General features: G+C 38.5%; 1 protein-coding gene across 1 annotated transcript in view; it reads right to left on the reverse strand.

Annotated features, from left to right (window-relative positions):
- LOC109415153 (uncharacterized) overlaps positions 1-27,319 on the reverse strand; it is a 232,980-nt gene that overhangs the window by 2,847 nt on the left and 202,814 nt on the right. Inside the window, exon 5 of the mRNA XM_062851958.1 lies at positions 14,978-14,989. Within this exon, the coding sequence (XP_062707942.1) occupies positions 14,978-14,989 (12 nt within the window). The remainder of the gene's footprint in view (positions 1-14,977; positions 14,990-27,319) is intronic.

Below are 27,319 nucleotides of genomic sequence, written 5' to 3' on the forward strand. Positions count from 1 at the left end.
AGATTACTGGGTACCGAACTTGATTGCCATTCACGATTTGTCCGCTGTGCAGGCATAGAGAGCACCCAAATTTGCCGTTGAATTGAGTAGTTCCTTGGACTTTGCATCTGGCCACTGTATCTAAGCAGGTTTGAAGAACAACTACTTTGTACAACTCTCCGTCTATTTCCAGTCGTTCTCTTAGATCTCGTATTTCCTTACAGAAGTATTTGAAGAACATGCACATGTTTGGATCACCTTTGCTTAACCAAATTGCACCGAGCATTATATTGTGTTTGTTGAAGCGTATGCGAGGTGGCAAATTGTTGAGCACAACAAATATGGGATAACACGGCTTATTCAGCGTCCAACGGTATGCGGCTGCTCCGTCCGTGTTCACGGAAAGAGTGAGCAATTTTCCGTCGTCGTTTTCTTTAATTTTTGTAAACATGTTACCTTGATTAATATCCGAGAGTCTGTCAGTTTCGACCAGTGTTTCATAATCCTGTATCTCTCTCCTATATTTCAGTACTGTTTCCTTCAGTTGTTTTTCTATGGGTAGTACAATGAAAAAATCAAACTTGGTTGAGTTGCATCCTTGGATCAAGCAGATCGCGTCCTTTGCCGGAACTGTTGAGCCATATTCACATTGGCATTGGGCACAAAAGTATACACGGTGAGAATCATACGGATCTGGAAATACTGCGGCAAACGCTTCAAAACTTTCGGGGCAGTTTTTGACGCCGGATATCAGATTAATCATTTTCAGTAACTGAACAACAGCTTCCTGAGTTAACTGATATTTTATATAAAAATTGAGTACCATATATAGCACCTCGTATATTTCAACGTTTGTGTTGAATTCCATCGGTTTTTTATATTTGCCAAATACATCCTGAAATAAATGAACAAAATTCAAAATTCAGTACAAAAAATGGCGAATATTCAAAAAGTACTTTTATTCATGTCAGGGGGTTGACACTTCCTTTTCTAACCAGGAAACCCTCATTTATCCGTTCCTAACCGTCGCTAACCGCTGCTAATCGAGCAGCAGTTAGACGCGGTTAACGACGGCTAGCAACGGATAAATGTTGTTAAGCAAAGGAGATGTCATTCCCCTTGATTCATGTTGAGAATCTATACAAAATATACCTCATAAAAACTTTGATCAGAAGAATCATGTCCCACGATGTTTCAAAACTTTCGTCAACACTTGCTTGCTGTTGTTGGTCTGCATCTGCTCTATCCTCAAAACAATTGACTGCTTCCTCGACTACCACAACGTTCACTGGTGGATGCGAAGCTGAACAAACGTTATGTTCTATCGGATCTGGGCGATTCCGTTGTTCTGCAGCAAAATATGTATTCAAAGCAGTAACATTTCCATCAGGAACCATTTCAATGTCGTCAAACCCATTGAACTCCGAATCGCTGGAGGAATATTCAGTTGCTGTCTTGGTTGTTCGGGTAATATCCTTCTCTATTCCAAGAATATCATCGCGGGATTGTGAAAAATCTGGCCGTCGAGGAATGGACTGAGAAAAAAAATATCAAAATTGGTTCCGAAGTAATCAAGAGCTTATGTCTGATACATACTTTGCGAACATATTTCCTTCCTTGATTCTCAGTCGGTGCCGTTTGTTTCGGCGAATCATGTTTTGGTTTAATTTTCACTTCACAACTTAAAAAATATTAATTCGTAACTTTATTTTGCTGTAGCTTGTCGATTGTTTTGTTTATTTTTGTCGCACGGTTGATTAATATCAACCACAACATTTCAAAAGGACATAACTAGGTCCCCGGAACTATTTTGGAAATGCATTCGTTGTTTGTATGGGATTCTTTTTCTTCGAGGTGAGTTGTCATTTCATCGATTAGGGAGCGTTCATAAATGACGTAGCATTTTAGGGGAGAGAGGGAGTCTGGGATTGTTTGACGAGCCATGTATTAGATATGGGAAAATATATTACAAGGGGGAGGGGGAGTAAATAATCGGCCAAACACGCTACGTCATTTATGGACGCTCCCTTATACTGTTATTCTATCCTAAACATGATGTTTGAATCACAGACAAACAGGCGTAACAGTGAACATTTTTCTACAGAGAAACAGACGTAACTCTTAGAACAAATTTCTCAATAAAAACATCGTTACGAAAACGCAACCGCCATGCAATGCTAATCGTACTGTACTTGGTCGGACCACCACTAGATGGCGGTAGCGAGCAAACGTCAAACATGAGCAAAAACGATACCAACGCCATGAGTGGTCAATTGACCAACCACCGAATATTTGAATGAATCGTTTAAAAGTGTTCAATGGGAAGCAAACGGAGAGTGACGTCTGTTTCTCTGTGATTTTTCGATTCAAATTGTAGTTACGGAAACATGCTCGCCCAATGCTAAAAGGACTGAGTTTGTCCAACCATGAACTAGGTGGCGGTAGTGGACAAACGTCAAACTCGAACGAAAACGATGCGAGCGCCACGGATGGGCAGTTGGCCAACAAACACATTTTCAAAAATACTGTAAAATCGGTGTACGATGATAATGATTAGAGTGTTACGTCTGTTTGTCTGTGTTTGAACCATATTTTGTTTCAACTATGTGCACATGTGCATATCTGTTATGCTCAACTTGTAAAGAAATAACAAAAAACTTTATTATTTATTTTTTGGTAATAGTCAATTTGCATGAATATGTTTGTTTTAATCTTTTGTACAAAAATGGAATAAATGTTTAATTGATACGTAATAGTTAAAAAAAAACAAGAAAATAAAAAATATCCGTCAATGTTACATAGGCCGTTATTGAAACTTACGCAAGAAAAACAACAAACCAGATAACCTTTCATAAAATTACGGAACGAAGCACATGTTCACTCATTTGACTTTTGAGTGGTGCTTTGTTATCTAGGTGGCCATGTTAACGAGTTCATTTTATGTAAACACAGCAGCGCTTAAACGTCAAAATCGTGAACGGTTCATATTTTGTTGCGTTCCCGTCAGTTGCAGTGCGTGCGTGTTTCGCTTGGTGTTTTGCAAGTTTAATCCATAAAAAATGGCTCGTAAGCGCACAACTGCATCAAAAAACGCGTTTTAACGCTGGCTAACGAGCAGAACTCGGATTTTATCCTGAAAGGCTTTTCAGAACCAACCGTAAGTTGATAAAAGAAAAGCTAGTTTGCCAAGTTTCTAACCTCTCTTCATTTACAGAAAGCGCTTGGGCCAGCCTCGACGAAACTCGAAAAAAATGGTACAAATTCCGTCAAATTCGGTCAGTCGGTCAAACCCGGAAGTGATTCGTCGAATGCTAAGCGAGCTGGTTCATCGTTCAAAAGAACGATTAATTCTTCACCGGCGTCGTCGAAACAGAACAATGGGAACAATCTTCCGGATTCGACAATGCCTGTATCCGGAAAGTCAAGCAGCGAGTCCACCGCCAACAAATCTTCCATCCTTGGAAAACAAGCAGGGAGCGGCGCTAAACCGGGACACACATTTTCCAGGAGTGACAGCACCAAGCAAGCTGGTCTGCCACGCGGAAAATCAGTCAAATTTACTACGATTCCTTCTGAACAAGATAGCGGAGACGATCTTCCGGAATTTCGGGTAAGCTATTGTAAAAATTAATTTTAACTGTTATTTTTATACGTTTGACCGATTTTACAGAAATCTGGATGCGACAAGCCAAGTGGCGAGCCCGCCACCAAAAAACGGTCCCATGGCAAACGAACAAAGAGCGGCGTCGAACCGGAACACACATTTTCCGGGAATAATCTGGCTAGTATGAAGCAAGTTGGTTTGCCAGGCGAAAAATCGGAGGGACTTACAACCTTTCCCATTGAACAGGACAGTGGAGATGATCTTGCGGAATTCCGGGTAAGCAAGTGTAGGTAAACATTAGTTTGAAATGTTATTTTTCAACCTTTGACCTAATTTCACAGAAAATGCCTGGATTAGGTGACCCAAGTTGCGAGCCCGCTGCCAAGAAACGATCTCGTGAAAAATCAACGAAGAGCGATACCGAAGCTGGAAGCACATTTTCTGCAAACAACGATCACGCAACACCAGGAACCTTCACAGAGATGCCGATTTCGCCACCAACCGGTGCTAAAGGTTCAGCAAAGCCGGTGCTAAAGCGTTCAGCAAAGCCTCAGCAACAAATTAAACCAGGCATCATACGAGTATCGAGTTTGCAGCAAACTTCTATGCAAGAAGTTACTGGAAACGACATGGAAGGTGCTTCTGAAACTTCAGATTCGGACAACCAAGCCGATCATTTTGGTTGTAATGATGACGATGGACAGTTGGAACACTATGGCAAACATGACATTTCGAAAAAACTTCCAATTATGACGGTAAGATATTAAACAAAACGTAAATTAAATTGTGTCAAAAGGAATCGCTCTAGAAATTTTTGTTCCTTAAATAATTTTATGCGATTCAGTATCATTTTAATTTTATAATTTTTCCATACTGGTTCATAATGCAAATTGAGTTGCATAATGAACATATTACACATACAATAACATATTTCTTAAGCGATTCCTTATCTAAAACCTTCACGCATTGAAACAGGTCAAGAAATGTCTTGCCGACCCTGCATCTTCCATGGTTTTCAAACAGTATTCTCATTTTTACAGCAAATGTCTAAGTCTGGTGATTCAAATGAGAATGCCAAGAGCTGGGTTGTCGCTAAACCAAGATTACTTACTGGACAAAAAGTCGGAAATAGTGCAGGACAAGAGGAGCCGCAACATTCAGATGAAGACACGTCGGCGGATTCTGACATGGAAAATGATTTTCTTGGATGGGATATCAGCGAAGATGAACTGGTGAACAAGAGTGTGCACGAACCGTTGACTTCTCAAGAGAAGGTCCCAGAATGCTCATGCGGATTGGCAGAGGAAGTGGCCAAGCTGAAACATGACAACTTCGAACTACAGAGACAGAACAGATACCTGAAGAAACGTAAGGACACTATTGAGCGATCTCATGCAAGGATGCAGGAAGCTTTGATGTCGAAGCTTTTGCCTTCGACTCACAAACCGTTTGAGAATGTCACTGGATATCCTGATTGTCCGAGCGCAGACAATGTATCGAAGATGTCCATGGTGGCAAAAGACAGTGATTACATCTTCGTGAAACTGCTCATGTATGCTATCTGGCCAGATGTCCGATCTGGTATCTGGCCAATATCCGAACAATTTCTGACCGCACGGCGCTTGAGAAAACCAAAGTGTAATTTGTCAACGGTAAATTATAATTATTGAACATTCAAGTTGTGTGAGTTATTTATGTTATTTATTTATTGCAGATTGTCTCCATGAGCGTCGGATCCTGCTGAATGATACAACATTGGTGGCTCAGAAAGTTGCTTCTAAATGCAACCGACTTATGCAAAACGTGATAAGTAACTGTAATCGGTATAAAACCTCTTCGTAATCTTTCGGTTCTCACACGGGCATTTATGGCCAATTGCATAACGCTGGCGACGTTTAGTTTTATTGAAAACGTTATTTTTACATACTTTGACTTGAACTACATATGTTTTAATTTTTTTATCAAATATGATCAGAGTTCATGATCAGGTTGTAAACTCAAAACTAATTTGATTAATATAGCTGGACTTGTATTGTTTTATCTGGTTAAATAAATGACAAGTTAAAAACTAATATTTTTTCTATTATTTAATTTAAATAAAAAAAAAAAACAACGCAATTCCTGGTTTTGTTATCGTCAGTATATTTTTACAGCAAAAAGATAGCAGATTATGTTTTCAAAATTTTGTTTTCCGTCCATACTTTTTATAGCAAATGTACATCAAAATTTGATGTTGTAAGTTTGTTTTCATCGTTCTCATTTTACTGCAAATCGATAACTAAATATGTTGCCTCAGTTTTGTTTTCATTGCCTTTATACAGCATCATATTGTATACTCGTTTTGTTATCGGCTGATAAAAAGTCAACATCTTATTGTGTTTTCAATTTGCCATCACTGATAGCAAAACTTGTTTTCAACTTGATTTCAGGGGAACATTTTTCTGCTTTCGATTTTGATGTTTTAACCGTTAAAACGACCAAAACGACAGCAACTTGAGTAATCAAAATCTACGACATCAAGACATCAAAATTAGTTTTCAATTTGCTTTCAACCTTTGCTCGGGATTACTACCCCATTATTAGATTTACTTAGAGTCCATCATAATTTGAAAATTATTCAACTTTAATAAGTTGCAAAATGGGCACCATTGCATAATAGTAATAACAACTTTTTTGCAATGACAAAAACTGTTTACTAAAATGTATTATCATCCCATTTATTGTACTTTCCGGTGGTTGAATGCTGTGCTAAATTCGTCACAATATTCTAAGTCTTACCATGAAACTGAAAAGAGTTGCATTAGGACAAAGAGATTCATATTGTTCATAATGAGCATTATGCAACTCAAATTAGTTGTATAAGGAAGAAGTCATTGCATAAAATTTTGGTCCCCCCGTCCAAATATTCTCTTCCTGTTTTTGGCATAATTTTAACCGATTTTATATCTTTCTAAACTTACGGATTAATGTGCATGGCTAATCTTGGTGCCAAAAATTTGGGCAAATAAAATATGCAAATATCGAAATTGAAAATCCGAAAGTCTCTGAAATAAAGACAAATCAATCAATCAAATCAAATTGAAAATGGCGCTCCACTTTCTCATTAACCAGCGTAGTTGTGCGTTGGGACATGGTTTCATAATGCGAATAAACTTTTCCTAGTAACATTTCAAGATTCAAATAGTATTGGGGAGGTTTGAAAAACAAAAAGTTGCAAAAAGTTGCTTTTTAAGCACGTGTCGTAAATTTATCCAACGAGGCTTGCTGTGGTGGCTTATGACAAATAATAAATTTATTTGTTGAAAAAAATACCGAAACAATTGGACAGAATTCATTAACTCATCGGATTTGATAAGAAATTTCTGGGCAAATCTAATTTGACCTTTAAATCATAAAGTTTTATTGAATCATTTATCTAATTGTTGTATTCGAATAAAATTTTCCATAAAAGAAAATCAAAATTTTCATATCAAAGAAAAAGGTGCCGTACACACCAATTTTTTGAAATGCTTTCAGCACGAAAAAAATCAGCAAAAACAGTTGCTGAATTTCACAACGTTACTGATCAACATCAAAATTGCTGGATGGCTCAGCAAGTTGGAAAACCATTGCTGATACTCAGTAAATTCGTATTGCTGAATGCAATCAGCACAAAAAAAAAATCAGCAAATTTTGCTGAATACCAGCAAATAAAATTGTAAATTTGAATAACCGAAGGTCAAAATTACGGTATAGAAACCCATGTCTATTTGATTGTATCAGTTGTGTATGCCACCATATAGACCGGAAATAACCGAACCGACGACATTGTGCAAATGTTTCAAGTAAGAGAAACACAGGAAGCAAGCCCATTTTTCGTTCTTTCCTTTTATTTGATTCAGCTCCCAATCCCAAATGCAGAAATTCAAATTTACCAAAGTTTTCGCCAAATATCTGCCTTGAAATGTCACAATAAATACGATTACGTGAAATTTGTAGGAGTGTGCATTACATAATTCATATGCAATATTCAACCCACAATGCTAACATAACTAACTGTGGCAGACGACTCAGAAAAAAAACAGAAGATGATCCGTCACAGATAATCTTAACAATGATTAATGCATTCATTGACGAACGAACCATCACCTTCCATCTTCTCATTTTTTCTTTCTTTACCTTTTCCTCCCTCGGTCATTTACGAGGTTGCTAATCGGAATGATGAGTATATTCGACTTTGCAGCATTTTGTTATTTCCCTATTAATTTGCTGCCTTTCAGAACTGCCAACTGCTAGGATGAGCCTTTGGATATCTGTTTAGCCAGCCTTAAAAAGTAGCCTTTTGGGAAGGTACAAATTAGTCTTTCCAGTTTCTTTGCCCTGCATGTTAGGATGTATTATTACGGTGGAAATACTGCACTGGAACAAGAATGAGATCTTGTAACGCCTGATCCAGAAGCAAGGTAATTAATTTAAAACATATTAGTTTCTACAACGAGCTCACTGAAAGCAGACCACGATAATTGTTTTTCTTTAAACCTTTGCACAAGCAGGGTGGTAAGACTAGCGCCTATCAGAGCAAGTTTAAGGTGAAACATCAAGAAATCCCATTGCAATTTTGCATACAAACTTTAGAGGCACAAATCTAACGAACAAAGGATCGAACCAAGCCGCACTTGATTTTCCTGGCTTTTCTAACTTGCAAAAAGAGGCAGCTTTTCCAAATCGAGCGCATTTGTTTACGATTTTTTAAGATTTGTGCTCTTGAGAACGTGAGTAGGGGTCTAAGTCGGCCATTGTGGCAGCCAAATCGGTATTCTTTGAAGGTTCTCCTTAAACAGTCCCAATAATAAAAGTTTTCTGCGGCTGATATTGATTGTAATTAAAAACAAGTAAATAAAATTTATATTATTAAAAAAAAAAAATACTGGAAAACTTAAAGCTGTTTGTAGCTGGAATCCAAGTGCTCAATATTTTAATTAGATGAATCGTTTGTAAAACCGTTAGCATAGCACAGCACGAATACTTGTACAAATCATGGTTGGTGTTGTAAAGATGAGTACCGTAAACCGGGGTCAAATTGATCAGCGGGGTGAAACTGATCATACGCGGATCAAATTAGCAATGTCTGCACGTCTTTACGATCATAAAACTCTTACCTCACCTAGTTCATAGATGTCTAGAGAGTGTGGACTTTTGAATGTTTTAAAATGTTGTCTTATATTACGTTTTTAAGGGATTTGCAACGTGTTTCTTACATAGCGAAACAATCGATTTCCACTAGGAGTACCAGTAAACTTTCTGTGTTGACATTTTTGTGGAAGCTTGATTGTGATGTAGTGTAACTGGACATGGACATGAATCAGTTGCAAAAGTTTCCTTTTAGTCAAAAAAGTGATTAAATTTGGTTGAAGTAGTTTATTTCAAAGGAAAATGCATACCTTCAGGCGTTTAATGGACAATTTCAAAATTTCAATTTGCAATAAAAACCAAATCCACTTAGTTTTGTCAGAATTTTGACGCGCTCAGAATATCAATATTTAGTGGAGAAGGAATTTTCTATTCTAACCCAAAGTGGCATTTTCATTTTTGGATTTTTGAAGTTGTTTAACTTTAAGTTTAAATTTGCTGAATGAAATTCTGTCACGTGGTTTCATGGAAATCCACTCGGTACTAGTTTCTCAGAAATTCTTTCGTCAATATTGGAATTGGTACAAAAGTTGTTTTGCTTTTTTTTGTTTCTACAATAACATGGACGCACTCATCTTTATACACCTGGCCAGTAGACAAGTCCTTGCAAGCATTTTATAATTCTTTTATGCAATTCAGTATCACAATTTTTATTTTGTACTACTCATTTCAGTGTCATGATGGCCAACTTTTCCATACCTGTTCATTATGCAATTTAAATGAGTTGCATAATGTAAAATAGTAACATAATGTTCATTATGCAACTTATTTGAATTGCATTATGAACATGAGCAAATCAAATGAATTGTAAAAATCATTGCATAATAGTTATTTATGCAACAAGTTGCAAAATGATGATTTTTTCAGCACGAGTTGTACGTTTATCCAACGAGGCTTGCCGAGTTGGATAAATACGACGAGTGCTGAAAAAATCGAGTTTTGCAACGCGTTGCATACAAAGTTTTTTGTAATTGCAAAAATATCCGTACAGTATAATCTCTCTAGCCACACAAACGTGTATCAGCAGCAACCACGTGCGAGCCTCCATGCGCGACAGGACGTAGTACATAGTATTTTCTTCGATCAGGTAGGCTACGGTAGGCCAACTGTCGCAAGTTTTCAAGCTCCCGTCGTCGTCATGCAGCATCATAAGCAAAAGCAAAAGTAGGTTCAGTTTCTGCTTCTACACCTGATTGGCAGTTCAAATCAGAATCTGAATAGTCCTGATTCGGATTCGAACTGCTCAGTGCATGTAGAAGCAGCAACTGTATCTACGGAAGTAGTGGTACTTAACAAAAAGTGCGTGCTGGCAAAGTGCCGAAAAGTACTACTTTTCAGCACTCAAAAGAGTGTCGAAAAGTAGTACTTTTCGGCACCTTTGCTTTAGTGAACAAAAGTAGGCCGTTTTAACATTGTTTCCGCGAATGAAAAGTAGGGGAATTCGCAACGCAATTACAAAAAATTTTGTGTGGAACTCGTGGCAAAACTCGATTTTTTCAGCACTCTTCGTATTTATCAAACTCGGCAAGCCTCGTTGAATAAATGTATGACTCGTGCTGAAAAAATCAACTTTTTGCAACTCGCTACATAAATCATCGACTTAGAAGGCGTCAAAACTAAACTAAAACGGCTTCCAATAGATGATAGGATGGTGAACACAACTAATAAAGAAATATAGTAATACAGTGACGATAACAATGCACTAAAGCTGTTTTTCCATACAAACTAGTCAACTTTAAATTCCCATATCTTAGTTATTTCTCAACCGATTGTTTTCATTTTGCTGTGGTGAATTACTTAACATTCCAATTTCTTAAAACTATTGAAAAAGCTCGGGGATAACTATTGATACAAAAATTACAGCTATGTAGAATTATGACTATAAAAATGTACCAAGACAAAAGTTATACAGCAAAAAATGTCGTCTCATTATGGCGTCCTCAGTAAATATGTTTCTTGTGTGATGACGAATAAATTTGCTGAAGATACCAACATGATTTGACTACAGCATTTTTAGCTATATTTTTTTTTGTCTTGGTGCATTTTTATTGCGAAAATTTCTACCTATCTGTAACTGTTGTATCAATAGTTGTCATCAAACATTTTAAAGTGTTTAAAAACTGAAATGTTTTGTAGTTCATCTCAGAAAAATGAAAACAATTGGTTGAGAAATAACTGAGATATGGCAATCTAAAGTTGACTAGTTTATAAGGGAAAACGGCTTTGGTGCATATTTATTGTCCTATGCTGTAGATCAATATAGTGTACAAATAATTAAACGAAAGATGTCACCAAGTTTTATATCGTCGGAACACAATACTGAATCTTTTGTAAAACCGATGTGCAGAAAAAGTTCTGCTTGAGTCTATGGAATATAATTATCTGTCTATTTCTAATCTAGTTTCCTAAACAATAGCACTATTAAATTGACCTATGTCGAGTAGTGCACGACAAAAAAACGATTATTTTGTCATATAAGTTGAACTGAATATCTCTCTAAACACAAGCATATATTGATGCATTACACCACTTTGGTGAAATTAAAAACAGGTCTGCAGCCATAGAAAAAAAATCTCCCCAAAAATAAACCCCTCTTTCGAAATATTATGGCACCTTAATTATGTTCTATGGTGCAATTTTCACATATTTACTAAGGACGAATATCACGCCGACTCATCCGACTCAGTGGTTGGCAGCACCCTCTCGTAATCCAATGAAACTTTATTGGTATGATGACTTAGAATTTTGAAGCAATTTTGCATACTTTGTATTAGGCCTGTCCACTTTTCCAAAAATGTTCTCTGATTCTCATGTCCACCCGCATATTTTGATTGTCATCCTAAGAGTCGATTTCTTCACCCTGGCTTAGGCGTTAAGCCAAGTTTAACTATATGGGTAAGCCTGGCTTACGAGTTAAGCCGAGGTGAAGAAATCGGCCCTAAAAGAAGTAACTGGTCAAAATTTCAGCCAAATGCATTGAAATTAAGAGGTGCATCAAATCAATTTTGTGTTTTTCGACTATTTTCGAAATTTAAAAAATCATAGCTGCACTAAAACTTGTCAAAAATTAATTCTCTCGGCAGAAATTAAAATATATACTTGTTTGCTACAAGTTCTCCAAACATCGTATCCCAAAAAAATTAAAGGAAATATATGTATTTTTTATAGATTTTGTTCTGGAACACCCTAATATACGTAATAAGTTGAACATTTTAAAATGGCATCATATGCTCCAATGTGTTGTGTTTATTTACTTCTTTGACATCAAAGCTGTAGGAATTGTGTAAAAAATATTGAAATTCGTGAAAGTTAAATGTAACTACTTAACTTACCTTTTTTAACCCTCGAGCAGTCGCGTCTTTGACTACCTGAAGTGACCCCGCACTCACGCTGTGTACCACATGCGTGCATTTTTCATGGTGCGTGTACTCAGTACAAGACGCGACCACTCCCGGGTTAATTTCATTGACCGCCCGCAGTTGCAACTCCAGCATCGCCAGATAAGCTACACTCACACAAGGAACCAAATGAGATAGCTGCTTGGGACTAACAGGCATCTTCAGTGTGTGAGCGTTGGTGGTCATGTATTTTAGGCGACAACGGCGCCTGCTGCGTCAGATTGCAGGTCAATGTGAGGAAGGTGAGGGAAGTGATGATTGCAATCGCTTGTTGCCAACAGGCCGCTGAATCCTCTGCACCTGCACAAGCTCATGCGGATGTCGGAGTGTTGGTGGGAAATGTTCTATTTTTGGCACAAGGCTCATGCATTGGTCCACGGATGCCAAGCGTAAAGTGATAGATTATGTGAAGATTGCTGTGAAGCGGCACAGTTCGCTGGTTGCATAGCTTGTAGGCGTTATATGATAGATTGACAATGTGCTGTGATGAAAGTTGGAAGGAAGGGAAACGGTTTTTTTTTTTCAAATCCGTGTCTGGTTCTAGCGATCGCTACGAACATACGAATATACATGAGATGTATATGTAGGAGAAAGAGGGAGAAAGTAGATAGAAAGATACAAAGTAGGAGGAAGGGGACGGAGCCAGGGATTGAACCCAGGACCTTCTGCATATGAATCAGAAGCGGTAACCATTAGATCACCAAGCTCGCCATAAAAATTCGTGAAAGCTAAATGTATCCTAAAAACTAGCTTTTCGGAGGCAATCATGTATTGGCGCGCAGAAAGTTGAATCGCGTCAGCATTGACATTGATGACCAACACGCTTGTTTGTTGACACCCGCGATCAAATCACAAGCAACCAAAGCTACTACGTTCAGTACAATTTCGCGCCACAGCGTGATTGCCCCCGAAAAGCTAGTTTTTGAGACGTTTTTGGCTTTCCCAAATTTCAATATTTGTTGGTCATTTCCTACAGCATTGATGTCAAAGAAGCAAATAACCACAAAACATTGGAAAATATGATGCCATTTTAAAATTTTCAACTTATTACGTATATTAGGGTGTTCCAAAACAAAATCTATAAAAAAAAAAATCAACTTTTTAAGGTTTCTCTGACTACAAATGTGATAATTACATATATTTCCTTTAATTTTATTGGGAGAACTTGTAGCAAACAAGGATGTCTTTCAATTTCTACCGATAGAGTTAATTTGTGACAAGTTTGAGTGTAGTAATGATATTTTGAAGTTCGAAAATAGTCGAAAAACACAAAATTGATTTGATGCACTTCTTAATTTCAATGGATTTGGCTGAAATTTTGACCAGTTACTGTTTTTAGGATGACAATCAGAATATGCGGGTGGACTTGAGAATCAGAGAACATTTTTGGAAACGTGGGCAAGCCTACTTTGTATACTCAAAATTTATCTAGACTGACATTCGATAAGGGCTAGAGTTTTTAGACCGATTTTTTTTAACCGGGTGTAAGTCAAAAACAAAAGATCCAGAAAAAACTTTCAGCAAATTGTTCGAACAGTCGTGCAAAAATTGAGAAAAAATGATTCCTACACAATAAAAAAAATAATTAAAAGTTTAAAATCAATGAGCAAAAAATTTAAACGTTTTTTTTTCAGAAGAAAGACAATATTATTGTCTAAAAGTTCCCCATATATCGTAAGATAAGGCATTTTTTCTCTAACGACAAAATTTTCATGTCATCGTTTTTAGCGTGTTTCTTGTCAACTCGTACAGGAATGGTCCTAGCATCCCTTCATAATTCAATAAAACTCAACTGGCATGATTTATTAGACTTATTTGATATCTATCATTGAAATAAAAAACAATATATGGGCTATCATTTCAGAAATTTCTATTATTTGAATCTAGCACGTAAACAAAAACTTTTGAGTAACTTAAGTAAAAGTTTTTGGGTTAAGTTCTTTTATTTTATTTTTTAATTTTAAATGCGTAAGACATATAAAATTAAAATTCGATGTTTGTGTCACTGAAAATTCAAATGTTTTTCATCCAGTGGGTATTTTTTACTAGATGTTCTGGCAAACGTCCCGAAACTACAGTATGCGGCAGGAAAAAATGCGAAAGTGTTTTTCAACTTTAAACCTCATTTTCGTCCATTTGACAATAACCAATTTATGTTTCAACGTTCCATGATCTATAATAGGCTAGTTTTCTGAAAAGTTAATTAAAAAAAATCCCATTTTGGTCACTAACCTTTACAGGGCGGCGCCTGAAGATGAAGACAACCAGAATTTTCAAACCGCAGAAAATCACACAGGTCGCTAAATTTCGCATCCGATAAAACAAAATTTTTGATTTTCTCTACAATATCATCAAATATATGTGCTTATTTCATCTGGTATGTGAAACTACATGGCTCTGGATCAGTGTGGTCTGGTTGTTCATCGAATTTGAGCTAATTTTGTTACTGTTATAGTCATTTTGTTTAATGACCATTGGGCGCGCAGTTTATTGATATCCGCTTATTAGGCCTACATTATCACATGTTAAACATCAAATATGTTCATTTTTATTTTTCAGTGCAAGAATATAGACATTGACTGATACACTGTCATGAAAAAATAGTCATATATATCCCATATTTAGCGTGTAATAGTGCCTTGAACTTTTCGCATTTTTTCCTGCCGCACCCTGTAGATTTTGTATAAGCTCAAATTTGACCGCCAGGGAGCAACAATTAGTATACAACTTAATAAATACGATTGAACAAACATGTAAAACTGTTGATAACAAAGGTCGTGGATTTAGTTTATATTTTAAGAGCTTAATAATAAATAGTATTACTTACCGTGCTCATATCCTGAAACAAAAAGAAAAACAAACATTATTAAAAACGAACGTTATTTCATACATTATGTGCAAATTTGCTTTGTCAATAGACCAATTCAGTATTCAAATTCAGCTCACAATTTGTTATTTTTTTCATATTTTGTTTATGTGTATTTTAACTTGAAGGTAATTCTACACTCACACAAAATTTAAATAAAACCACAAGGCAAATCGCCTGATTAAGTGTTAATGTAGGAGCCTATTGTGTCTGTCACTAGGTCAGTGAAAGAGTACATATGTTGAGTTCCATGAAGTGTCATGCTATGCGCCACCAGCGATTCTTTCGGAGGCACAAGAAGAATACGACAAACTTAATTGAAATTCATATTTTTACGATTCCACTGCGGGACACGCAGGTAGATTGGGATTTATGAATCGAATGCCGTACGAACTGACGACGTGTAAAGAGTATGCCACACACAAAGAAACAGAACAGTTCCTCCATCATCGAGGAATCCAAAGGCTAATAAAGCACCACGAGTCGTCATATAATATTAAAATTTATGCATTGTAAATTATTATATCGAACCATGTTTAACTGACTAATAAACCATTTAATTTGACTAGAAATAACTTCATCACCGTGCGACGAGCCAAAGCAGCGACCATACGGAACAGACATAAATACGTGCGTCCCAGGTTGACGCAAGGTGTAAAAGCTCGTGTGCTTACAAACGAGGTCCAATATGATGTGATTTCCATTTTTCGCGCTTGGTCAGTTTTGTTGTTAGTTATATGACGGCTATTTGGTCGTGAGCTTGGCTTCGAAAACAACGATCTTTATGTTTTATTTACACGAGTTTTGATAATAAAATATTCAAATTTCTTATAGTATACTTTCTGTGAGGCAAGTGCTCGTTTCTTTTCTTTTATTGCGGTAAATTTTTGTTTCTTCGACATTTAGTAGGATCTATAAAACGGTGGTATTTTACCTCACGTCGACAGGTTTGTCAGCTTGGCACTATAGTTTCCCCAAGTTGTTATCGGGGCTCTAGGGTAGCCAGATTCATCATCGAAAGTTTTTTTTTGTTTGTAATTTGCTATATACTGTCTGTAATCGCATAGGGTATGTGTACTACTTTGGCCTAATATGCCAGCCGCCTATGGCCATAACTCGTGAACTAATAGCAATAGAAATGATATTTTGATTCTATCACGCGTACTACTTAATCCAAACAAATGGTGTTTGTTACATATTTAAATAAAAAAAAAATCTATGGGAAATCTGTAAATGTCGTAGGGTTTGGAGGATGTTAGAATCTTAGTTTGTTTATTTCGTCATTCGTAAAAAAAAACACAATTTCGTATAATTTCTATTTTTAAATGTTAAGCTATTAAGTTAATAACTGCATTTCAATAACATCGAAGATTGACGGTAAAGATTACGTCTGCACTCCGTTTATGTACGTACTAGTAGGTGCTCAGGGAAACCAATTGCAGGGATAGTTTAACAAACATTGATTTGAGTTCATATATACTACAAGCATCAATACTGACAAGGATAATAATTGAGCGTAATATATCCCAATTATTTTTTAAAATTCTTTATTTTACTGTAAGCAGCAAATGTGCTGAATAAGGTGAGATAAAATTTATTATTTGTTTAAGATGTCTCTGAAAAAAAGATTATGTTGATAATAAGCTTGGCTAGTAGCCCTAGCGAACGGACCGCACGTTCTCTGTCAGCTTCAGTTACGGCCAACAGAGATGTTGAAACAAACGCTGACCTGCTGAGCCGGGTTCGAGTCATACGTCGTTTCCCCCACACTTTATCCCCGTGCACCGGGACTAGAAGAAGAGAGATCTTAAATTGTGTATGATTTATGATCGGTTTATTCTCCAGGATTGGTATTTGATTCACGGCTACATCTCCAGGAGGGAGCAAAATATTCGGCGACCTCGAACGGGTTGGAACGTGCCCAACCTGTAGGTTGAAGAAAAAAAAAGGCACCGGACAGAGGAAAAAAAAGCTCAAGAAAAAGTGTCAATTCATAAATATTTGATTATTAATAAGATTGAATACCAGCGGGAGGAAATGTGGTCTTTCGAACCAGGCATCACCAAGTTTGCTCCGCGTGTACTGTGATTTATTAATTGATTATACTAATTTATTCGTGTATTTGGGTTTACCATGTTACCTTTATTTTACGGATCACGATTCGTGAAATTGCTGTATTTAATACAAGAAGTATAACTTTGCAATTAAGTCACTTAAGTACATATGTTATTTCAACTGAATAATTGTCCAGAAAATAATCAGATGCTTTTTCTTCTTTTGAAAATTGATGACATTAGCAATTATAACTACTCAATGAAATATATTTGTCCAGTAAAATATACTTATGACCATAATCAGTTGTTGAATGTACCACATCGAAAAGTGTCCTAGAGTATCCTCCTGTCTGCCACACGATATACAGCTTACAGATAATGAGAAAATTATACTAAGAAGCAGACTCTGCCCCAGTTCACACGTTGAACCAGGACAATGTAGAAGAATATCATGGCCAACCCAAAAGTTTCTTGTATCATATATTCAATCGATTAATAAAAATTTGCGGATAACTATAGTATGTTACCATGTATGTTATGATGATTAGCGTTAGCGTAGTTACGGTATACTTCGTAGATTGGATACTAACAACATTCATGTACCTTTTGATAATCTTGCTCGGATTGCTTTTCAGAACAAAGCCGGGGAGTTAACTTTGCTCCAATCTTATGAAAGAATACCAAAAGCACAAATGTCATTATTCCCGGCCACGCCCATCTTTACCGTAACTTGGGATTGGGGAAGGAAGTGTTGATGTAGCACTTATTTAAGAGGCCTCCGACTCAGTGACACTCCCATAAGTACTACGGAGTGGGTGGTTGGGAGATGTATTATGTAGGTCAAGGATTCGCCTGAAAAGCTGGCGATGGACCCACGGCATTAGTTGTTTACTTGGTTAAAATTTAATCTTTTGAAAGTCGGCAATCAAAAGAGATTTTTTTTTCTATTTATCTATATAAATAAAAATGGAATGGTGTTTGTATATCACGAATAGGCTCGGGAACGGGTCAACATATCTACACCATTCTTTCAGCGTTTCATTCGTGCAGGGCTCCGACGTTTTCGTACGAAAAAGTAACTGGGAAAATCGACCGGAAACACGTCGAAAACAAGAAAGATTGAAATTCCATTTTGCGGGCCATATTTCTGTAGAGCTGGATGCCAAAAAACGCAGCAGGCAGGCAGAACGACGTTTGCCGAGACAGCTAGTTGTTTAAATAATTATGTTTCTGCTCAGTGATTGGCCCAAACAGAACCGATCCCTCCAGGGTCATCGGAACTTTGCAATAAATGTTTAAAGCGCGAGGAAAAAAATGGCGACTCAAGAAATAACAAAAAAAAAAGAAAAAAAATTAACAAAAAATCGCGTTAAAGTACAACAAAAAACATCTCAATTTATCTAAAAAATAAAATTAGGATTAAAAAAAAAATAGCGTAAAACGAGTAAAAAAGTTCAATTCAATTTCAATTCAATTTTATTAACGATTATTCAATTATAGGGTGTACAGAAGCACTGCACTTTTTGTACTCTAATGAACGTAATGTTCCTCTAAAGAGACAAAAAGCACTGTGAGGGTTGTTGTTGTGGTGTTACAATGACTGTTTAAATAGTAGTAAGCTATAGCTTTTCCTTCCTAAAGATACCTGTCTAGATTGTTATTTACATACCTTTTCAAATTTTTCTTAAATATAACTACAGATTCAGAATTTCTTACAGTAATGGGCAAATTATTATAAATGCGAGGTCCAATTGCTGTGAACCTTCTTCTACCTATCTCAGAAGTAAAATTAGAGGCAACGATACGATCTAAATTGCGAGTTTCATATTGATGTGTTACATTTTGCAATTCAATATTATGATGTATATCCTGAATGTGTATGATTCTATTGATTATTATTGATGTTTGATATTCGTGCAAGGCGCTGATTGGAACTATGTTATGGCCCAAACTGTTGAACAAGTTTATTGTAGGATGGAGGAACGGAAGTCGGTAAATTGCTTTAATACATCGATTTTGCTGAATTTGCAAGCTTCTTAGCTGATGTTTTCCTACCGAACCCCATACACAAGACGCATATTGGTAACGACTATTTATAAATGCATAATAAATTTTCAAAAGCAGTTGGCAATCCAAAAAAAAAAATCGATTCTTCTAAAAAAAACACACACACATCTACACCCGCGACATTACAACACTCGACTCGAAGAAAAACGACGCGGACAATGTGGTCTACCCGCCACCGAATGATATGGCGATCATGACCCTTCAAAAAACAAGGGTTTCGTCATCCCGACTGCAGGGCTGCCGCTTGTACATCTGAAATAGAAAATAGTATTAAATGATGATAGGCTCACAACAGTTACATCGTTTTCGGAAATAAATATCACTAGACATAGACAAACATTACCTGAATCCTCCTGAAACAAATGGTTAATTAATAATAAAAAACCATGTAAAAAACACAATAAAAAAAAACAAAAAACAAAGTAGACGGGCTGCAAAACGGTGAGTCGATAAGGAGAGTGTCCAAAATAGCTCTGGTCCTCACAAGTTCCTACCTCATGTTTCCACGGGTCAAGCGATGACAAAGACCGCCAGCTAAGAGTTGTGTGCTTAGCTGGCAGTGCAGCCTGGGCACTGTTGCTCTTCTGACTTCAGCTAGATTGAGGAGGTACGACCCGAGTGCCTGTTCACCAAGGAGGTGCGGCTCAAACAGCGTCTGTTCTGGCATCCAGCGGCTGAGTAAGAAATGCTGAACCACGCTTAGCTAGATCCAAGGTGGTAGCCCCATCAGCGTGGTCGTCCTAGTGTTGGTTGGGACGTTAAACAGAACTGGCACGATGGCCTTTCGGCGAGACAGGAGTGTTGGCGTAGGCCCAATAAGCCACCCGTAAAAATCCCCATTGCGAATAACATAGGAGAAAATACGACTCGATACAATCGGCAAAGATCCACGCGACGAAATAAGGACTACGATTGGAAACTTAGAACATGGAATTGCAAGTTACTAGGTTTCGCAGGATGTGACATGATAATTTACGACGAACTAAATCCCCGCAAATTCGACATCGTGGCGTTGCAGGAACTTTGTTGGACTGGACAGAAAGTGTGGAAAAGCGGGCATCGAGCGGCTACCTTCTACCAAAGCTGTGGCACCACCAATGAACTGGGAACAGGATTTATAGTGTTGGGCAAGATGCGACAACGTGTGATCGGGTGGCAGCCGATCAACGCAAGGATGTGCATGTTGAGAGTTAAGGACCGTTTCTTCAACTATAGCATCATTAACGTCCACTGCCCACACGAAGGGAGACCCGATGACGAGAAAGAAGCGTTCTACGCGCAGTTAGAGCAAACATACGATGGTTGCTCGCCGCGTGACGATAAAATCGTTATCGGCGACACCGTATCGAATGATAACGGCCAGCGATGCGTAAACTTTGCAGCCTCCCGTGGTATGATAGTCCGAAGCACCTTCTTCCCCCGCAAAGATATCCACAAAGCCACCTGGAGATCACCCGACCATCAAACAGAAAACCAAATCGACCACGTTCTAATCGACGGTAAATTCTTCTCGGATATAACCAACGTCCGCACATACCGCACTGCGAATATAGATTCGGATCACTACTTAGTCGCTGTATGCATGCGCTCAAAACTTTCGACAGTTATCACCACGCGTCGAAGTCGAACGCCGCGGCTCAACATCGAGCAGCTGCGAACACACCTAGAAAAAATCATGTAATTTTAGATGTCCTGAACCTGACATATACGAGCGTCTTCAAAGACACAAATTTAGAGGTCAAAACATGCAAATTTGCGTCTTCCAGCACTAATATTTTCTTAGCGTCTAGCAATCGCTAGAACCGATCTGATAGTAAAACATATAAAAATAAAATATTGACATGCCTGGATTCAAACTCAGGATCTGCTGAATGTGAGCCACATCTCTTACCTCTCGGCTATTGCACCGAGTTAGAAGGTGGCTGATGAATATGATACTGATTCTACGTTTCTGGTGAAGTGTTTGTTGACATCTAATGCAACCAACCAGTACTTACATGATGCGCGTAAAGTTGAGTCCAATTTGTGATTTAGTCTTGAAAATGTTTACGTTCTTCGATGTTTCTGGCTCGTGCAAATTTCAGAAATTTTAAGCGTGTAGGGTAGAAGTGGCTCAAGACTACGCGCAGCAGTTAGCAGTGGCCCTACCAACGGAAGAGCAGCTTGGCGCAGCTTCACTTGAAGATGGCTGGAGGGACATCCGATCCGCCATAGGTAGTACCTCGGCTACAGCACTAGGCTTCGCGACTCCGAATCACAGAAACGACTGGTACGACGGCGAATGTGAGCAGTTGAAAAACGAGAAGAATGTGGCATGGGCGAGAATGCTGCAACACCGTACGAGAGCGAATGAGGCACGTTACAAACAGGCGCAGAACAGGCAAAACTCAGTCTTCCGGATGAAGAAGCGCCAGCAGGAAGAATGAGATCGCGAAGCGATGGAAGAGCTGTACCGCGCTAAGGACACACGAAAGTTCTACGAGAAGCTGAACCGCTCGCGCAGAGGCTCTGTGCCACAAGCCGACATGTGCCGAGATAATCACGGGAATATTCTCACGAGCGAGCGTGAGGTGGTCGAGAGGTGGCGGCAGCATTACGATGAGCACTTCAATGCCGACGTTGCAAGTACCGAAGGTGGCGTGATAACAGATCTTGAAGTATGTGCACAGGACGAAAGACTTCCGGCCCCTGATCTCCAAGAGATTGAGGAGGAGGTTGGCCGGTTGAAAAACAACAAAGCCGCTGGAGCAGATCAACTACCAAGCGAGCTTCTAAAATACGGTGGAGAAGCACTGGTGAGAGCACTGGGTCACTACCAAGATTTGGGAGGAGGAAGTATTACCGGAGGAATGGATGGAAGGTATCGTGTGTCCCATCTACAAAAAGGGCGACAAGTTGGATTGCGGGAACTACCGCGCGATCACACTACTGAGCGCTGCCTACAAGATACTCTCTCAAATTTTATGCCGCCGTCTATCACCGATTGCAAGAGAGTTCGTGGGGCAATATCAGGCTGGATTCATGGGTGAACGCGCTACAACGGACCAGACGTTCGACACTCTCGAGTCCCTCCGAATCTCGCAGAGGGTTACGGCAAGGTGATGGTCTTTCGTGCTTGCTGTTCAACATTGCTTTAGAGGGTGTAATAAGGAGAGCGGGGTTAAACACGAGTGGGACGATTTTCACGAAGTCCGTTCAGCTGCTTGGTTTCGCCGATGATATTGATATTATTGCTCGTAAATTTGAGACGATGGCGGAAACGTACATCCGACATCCGACTAAAGAGTGAAACCAGGCGAATCGGATTAGTCATTAATGTGTCGAAGACAAAGTACATGATGGCAAAGGGCTCCAGGGAGGAATCACCGCGCCCGCAACCCCGAATTTATATCGACGGTGATGAAATCGAGGCGGTTGAAGAAGTCGTGTACTTGGGCTCACTGGTGACCGCCGACAACGACACCAGCAGAGAAATTCAGAGGCGTATTGTGGCAGGAAATCGTTCTTACTTTGGACTCCGCAGAACCCTACGATCGAATAAAGTTCGCCGTAACACGAAGTTAACCATCTACAAAACGCTGATTAGACCGGTCGTCCTCTATGGGCACGAAACATGGACCCTACCTGCAAAGGACCAACGCGCCCTTGGAGTTTTCGAACGGAAGGTGTTGCGTACCATCTACGGCGGAGTGCAGATGGCAGACGGGACTTGGAGAAGGCGAATGAACCACGAGCTGCATCAGCTGCTGAGAGAACCAACCATCGTCCATACCGCGAAAATCGGGAGGCTACGGTGGGCGGGTCACGTCATCAGGATGTCGGATAGCAACCCGACTAAAATGGTTCTCGAGAGTCATCCGACCGGAACAAGAAGACGTGGAGCGCAGCGAGCTAGGTGGGTCGGCCAAGTGGAGCACGATCTGCGGACCCTACGCAGAGTGCGAAACTGGAGACAAACAGCCATAGACCGAGTGGAATGGAGGCGGCTACTATGTACAGCAAAGGCTACCCCGGCCTTAGCCTGATCGGTAAGGTAAGTAAACAAAGTAGACCAAAATGTGATCTTGAAATTTTCCTGCATTTAAATTAACAAAGCTAAAAAAAATACAAGATCAAAATTTGTTATGGTACATCTTACGCCGTAACGCACCATTATAAGGTGATCTACCCACGTTACGGGACGAGTATGTAACCATGTATGTTATGATGGTCCCCTTAAACTCAACTCTGTTTTCTTTTTCGAAGTAGTGGGATCATGTTTGTACCTCTTAATATCGCCTTCTAATCAAAGAACAGATGTGTATCTTCGAACAAATTTGAAATTTCGAGATGGAAGTCGTAAAATTTTCACTTGGAAAACTAGATTGGAATGAACTTCCTTGGGGAAATAAAAAATCATCAAAGGGTGCATCGCTCCCGCGCTATGCTCGCTGTACAAAAAAGCTTGCCTTCCCCCACTAGGTTCGCTAGTGTCCAGCAATCAAACGAGTGGTTCTTTTCGCGATGGAGATTTACCCCCGTGCTCTAATGCTAATCATTTGACAGATACCGTAAACTGGGGTGTAGTGTAGTTGATCAGTGGGGTGAACCTGATCACTCAATTATTCGCGGATATAGACTTTCAAGGTAGCAACAATTATATTTTAACCATTCGCATGCCAATGACGTTACATTAAAATGGAATGGTAACTTCCTTGAAAGTCCATATTCGCGAGTAATTGATTGATCAGGTTCACCCCACTGATCACCTACACCCCAGTTCACGGTACGCGTGTTTTGACTACCACTTAAAAGTCTCAAAACTGATAACACTCACTCGGTAAGGGTATTCTGCTTAGGTTGTTTGAAAAGTCTGTACAAGATCTATTTTCTTTCTTTCTTCATGGCGTAACATCCCAACTAGCACAAAGCCTGCGTCTCGTCTATATGGGCCCTGTATGAGCCATATAAAACCGGTTTGGATTCCCATGTAGTAGGAATACTTTGAGAGCTCAATCAACGATAGCGGAATCATTCTCCAAAGAGAACTATTAATGTAACACACCATCGCTTTAAAACTGAATACATTACCTTCTTTAATGCCGAATATTCACGCAATAAATGCATAATTTAATAAACCTCAAAAGCCGCTTCATATCAACGTGTTCAACTTAAAACGTGCAACGCTTCACTCGCTTCAACGGACAATATAATTTATACATCAAAGATTAATTTATTACAATTTTGATACAGTTTTTAATGCCTTGTAATATAGCATTGCCGTAAAATACTTAGAGAGTTGAGACTCTCAACAATGAAGTGACTGATCGCGAAAACGCTGAATGCAAACACGATTGAACGTTTCTAAATACAAGGATGGGTAAAGAATGGAGCTCAATGAGTCCGACAACGAGACGAGCCCATGGTCAGTTTTCTGTTTTTATTTTATATGCCAGGAATCGCCTGCCACTCAACAAGCACCAATAAGCAACACATACACGTCTAGTTGCCACCTAGTTGTGCAGCGTTTTGATGCATATAAATTTTCCGTTTTTTTAGCAGTTCGTCTGGTTGATGGCTGAAGTCACCCCTTTTCCTTGTTCCGGGCTGATAAAGTCACATACTTCCAGTGCAGTAATCCACTGCACTGAAATTTGTGCCGTGTAGTTTTAATTAAAATTGCCCCTTTTATTGCATCGATGGCCTTTACACAAACTGGTGACTGAACTGAACAGCACCAGAGTGAAATTGCATTCGATTTTTGAAAGCGAGCACCACTCTGGCTCCCTTCTTTTGGAACGCAGTTCAAACGATACTAAATTGGGCGACTCGATCAGACGACGATTACGCTCTCATTTAGCACTGTCATAGCTCATTTCCTATATGCTTCATTTGGATCACACCCGACTGATCGTTGACATGGAACGTTTTTCTTCTTCAGTATCTTTGACCTCCCGAGAGTGAGGAAAAGCAGAAGTAAGTTCTCAGCAGTTGCTCAGCGCGCTTCAGTTGTTGACAGAAGACATTAGAATGCTAAATGATGTGTATATTTTTGTGCCACTTGGGTATTCTTACAGTTGACACTTATAAGAATGAGGATATTTACGGTAAACCGTTGGGAAGCCGGCAGTGGGGCATCGTCGGAATTAACTCTCGCTCCCATAATAAAATCATAACATGTGGGGGAAATGAGTCATTAGGACTAGACCTTACATTTCAATGCTGGAGAACTGCAGTGTTCATATTTCTTTTTTAACCGTTATGTGGCCGGCAAACTTTTTGCTTTTTTCTACACTGTGTATTTTAAATGGGTACTGGGTACCCGGGTACCCTGCCGGCCACATAAGGGTTAACAAAGTCACTCTTGTTAGACTATCTTCTAACCTACTAATTTTTGAGCGCCTCTATGAGTGCATAGGCATAATTTCAACGTTATTTCTTAGGCATTCAAAAATGGCAAAACGTGCCAGTGTTCGGTTAGATTTTTTTTATTCAGCAAATATTTATTTATATTTTCAACCTTATAAATTAACACGTAACCAAGGCGGAAACTGTTCGAATAGTGTGCGAAAATATTTCTTGTTTCTTCAAGGTAAAGATACATTACAATTTATTTACACTGCTATTATTTTGATCAATTTTACATAGTGTTTAACTTTTTTCCACGTGCTTCGAAAATTCTCAGATTTTGCTATAACAATATTCACTTTATTTGTAGTTCGCAGTCAAATTTTCGGCTCAATCGCTCAAAGGAGAACAAAGTAACAGCATGTCAAAGTTGGTCATTTTGTATGGAAAACGACTTTCACTGCTATTTTTATGAACACAGCTGTAATTCAAAGCCGCTCACTGCTGTGAGTAATAGACTTGGGAGCGCCTGAAGTTGATTGAAGAACTTAAAAATTGAACGAATTTCAAAGCATTTACTGTAATTGCTGAAAACATTAGAAAAATCAAACACAATCGTCGCTCAGAAAACTTTTATATTGATTTGAGATGACAAAAAATATATTTAACTCAAATAAAAAAAAAATGGATCGCAACAAAAAGCTGTTTGTTTAGAAAGGTTGTCCATTGTACATTGGTTGGTTGTAAATACCAACATATACTGACCCCACATCGATTAATCACCCACAGTTTAAGAATAACAAAATCAAAAGGTAGTTTATGACAAAACATTTTATTGCTGGACATTTTTTTTTTATGTCAGTCTAACATTATGTATTTGTTTTTCGGCTCCGTAAAGCGTTGCACGCGATTGAGCCATAAATAAACGAACTAGATAAAAAAATGATGATTTTTTCCGAAATCAATGGAATATGTGGGCGTGATGATGTGGTCTGTCAATGTTAATGTTAATCGCCTCTGCAAGCCACATACCAATTGTCGATTGATAAAAAATAACATTCCGGGCGCTTTTGAACAGTTTTTTTTGGTGAAGAATAGAATAGCAGACAATTTTAACATGTTTAACCTTAAGGTCGACCCCCGACAACTAATTTTCAAAATGCTGGAATTTGGTCAATTTCCATTCGATTTTTTTGAAGTCGCCCGCAATCGATCATAAATTAGTGCTAGTTCATTACACTCAAGTGGCCATGTAATATTCGGAACCATTCCGGAGATATTCTGGAGTGTAGGGGGATTAGGGGCATAATGGACACCCGGGGCGAAATGGACACCCCTGTTTTTGCCGAAACCGTTGACTTTTATGTAAAATGTTTAATGCATAAGTGTAAAGGAACAAGTCATGGTTCTATTTTTCAAATGTACCATATATATTGCTCCAAAATAACCAAAATATCGTTGAAATTGAAATATGTTTTTCATATGGTGAAATTCTTATAATTTCGAAGCAGCATCAAATAAGGTATTACGAGTGTTGGAGTGTGTCCACCATTAAAACAAGTGAATTGTTACCTTATCTACACGTATACGAAGATTTAGCAATGGATGAAGTATTTTATTTTTGATCAGAATTTACTAAAAATAACAATTTTAAAGTTGTAGTCGATTCGGGGCGAAATGAACTCTGGCCATAACGAATGGATGCACGTGCATTGCATACTGTTAGGCGTTTTAAAAAGTTTGGAAAAAAATCAATCCGATTATTTTAGCCTAAAGTTTAATTAATTAACTTTGATGTTATGTAAACTCGTCTATGATGGCGTATTATATCTGGGATATTGATCTCCGTAGGCAA

This window comes from Aedes albopictus, chromosome 2 (assembly GCF_035046485.1).
Source record: "Aedes albopictus strain Foshan chromosome 2, AalbF5, whole genome shotgun sequence".
Classification (NCBI taxonomy): Eukaryota; Metazoa; Arthropoda; class Insecta; order Diptera; family Culicidae; genus Aedes; species Aedes albopictus.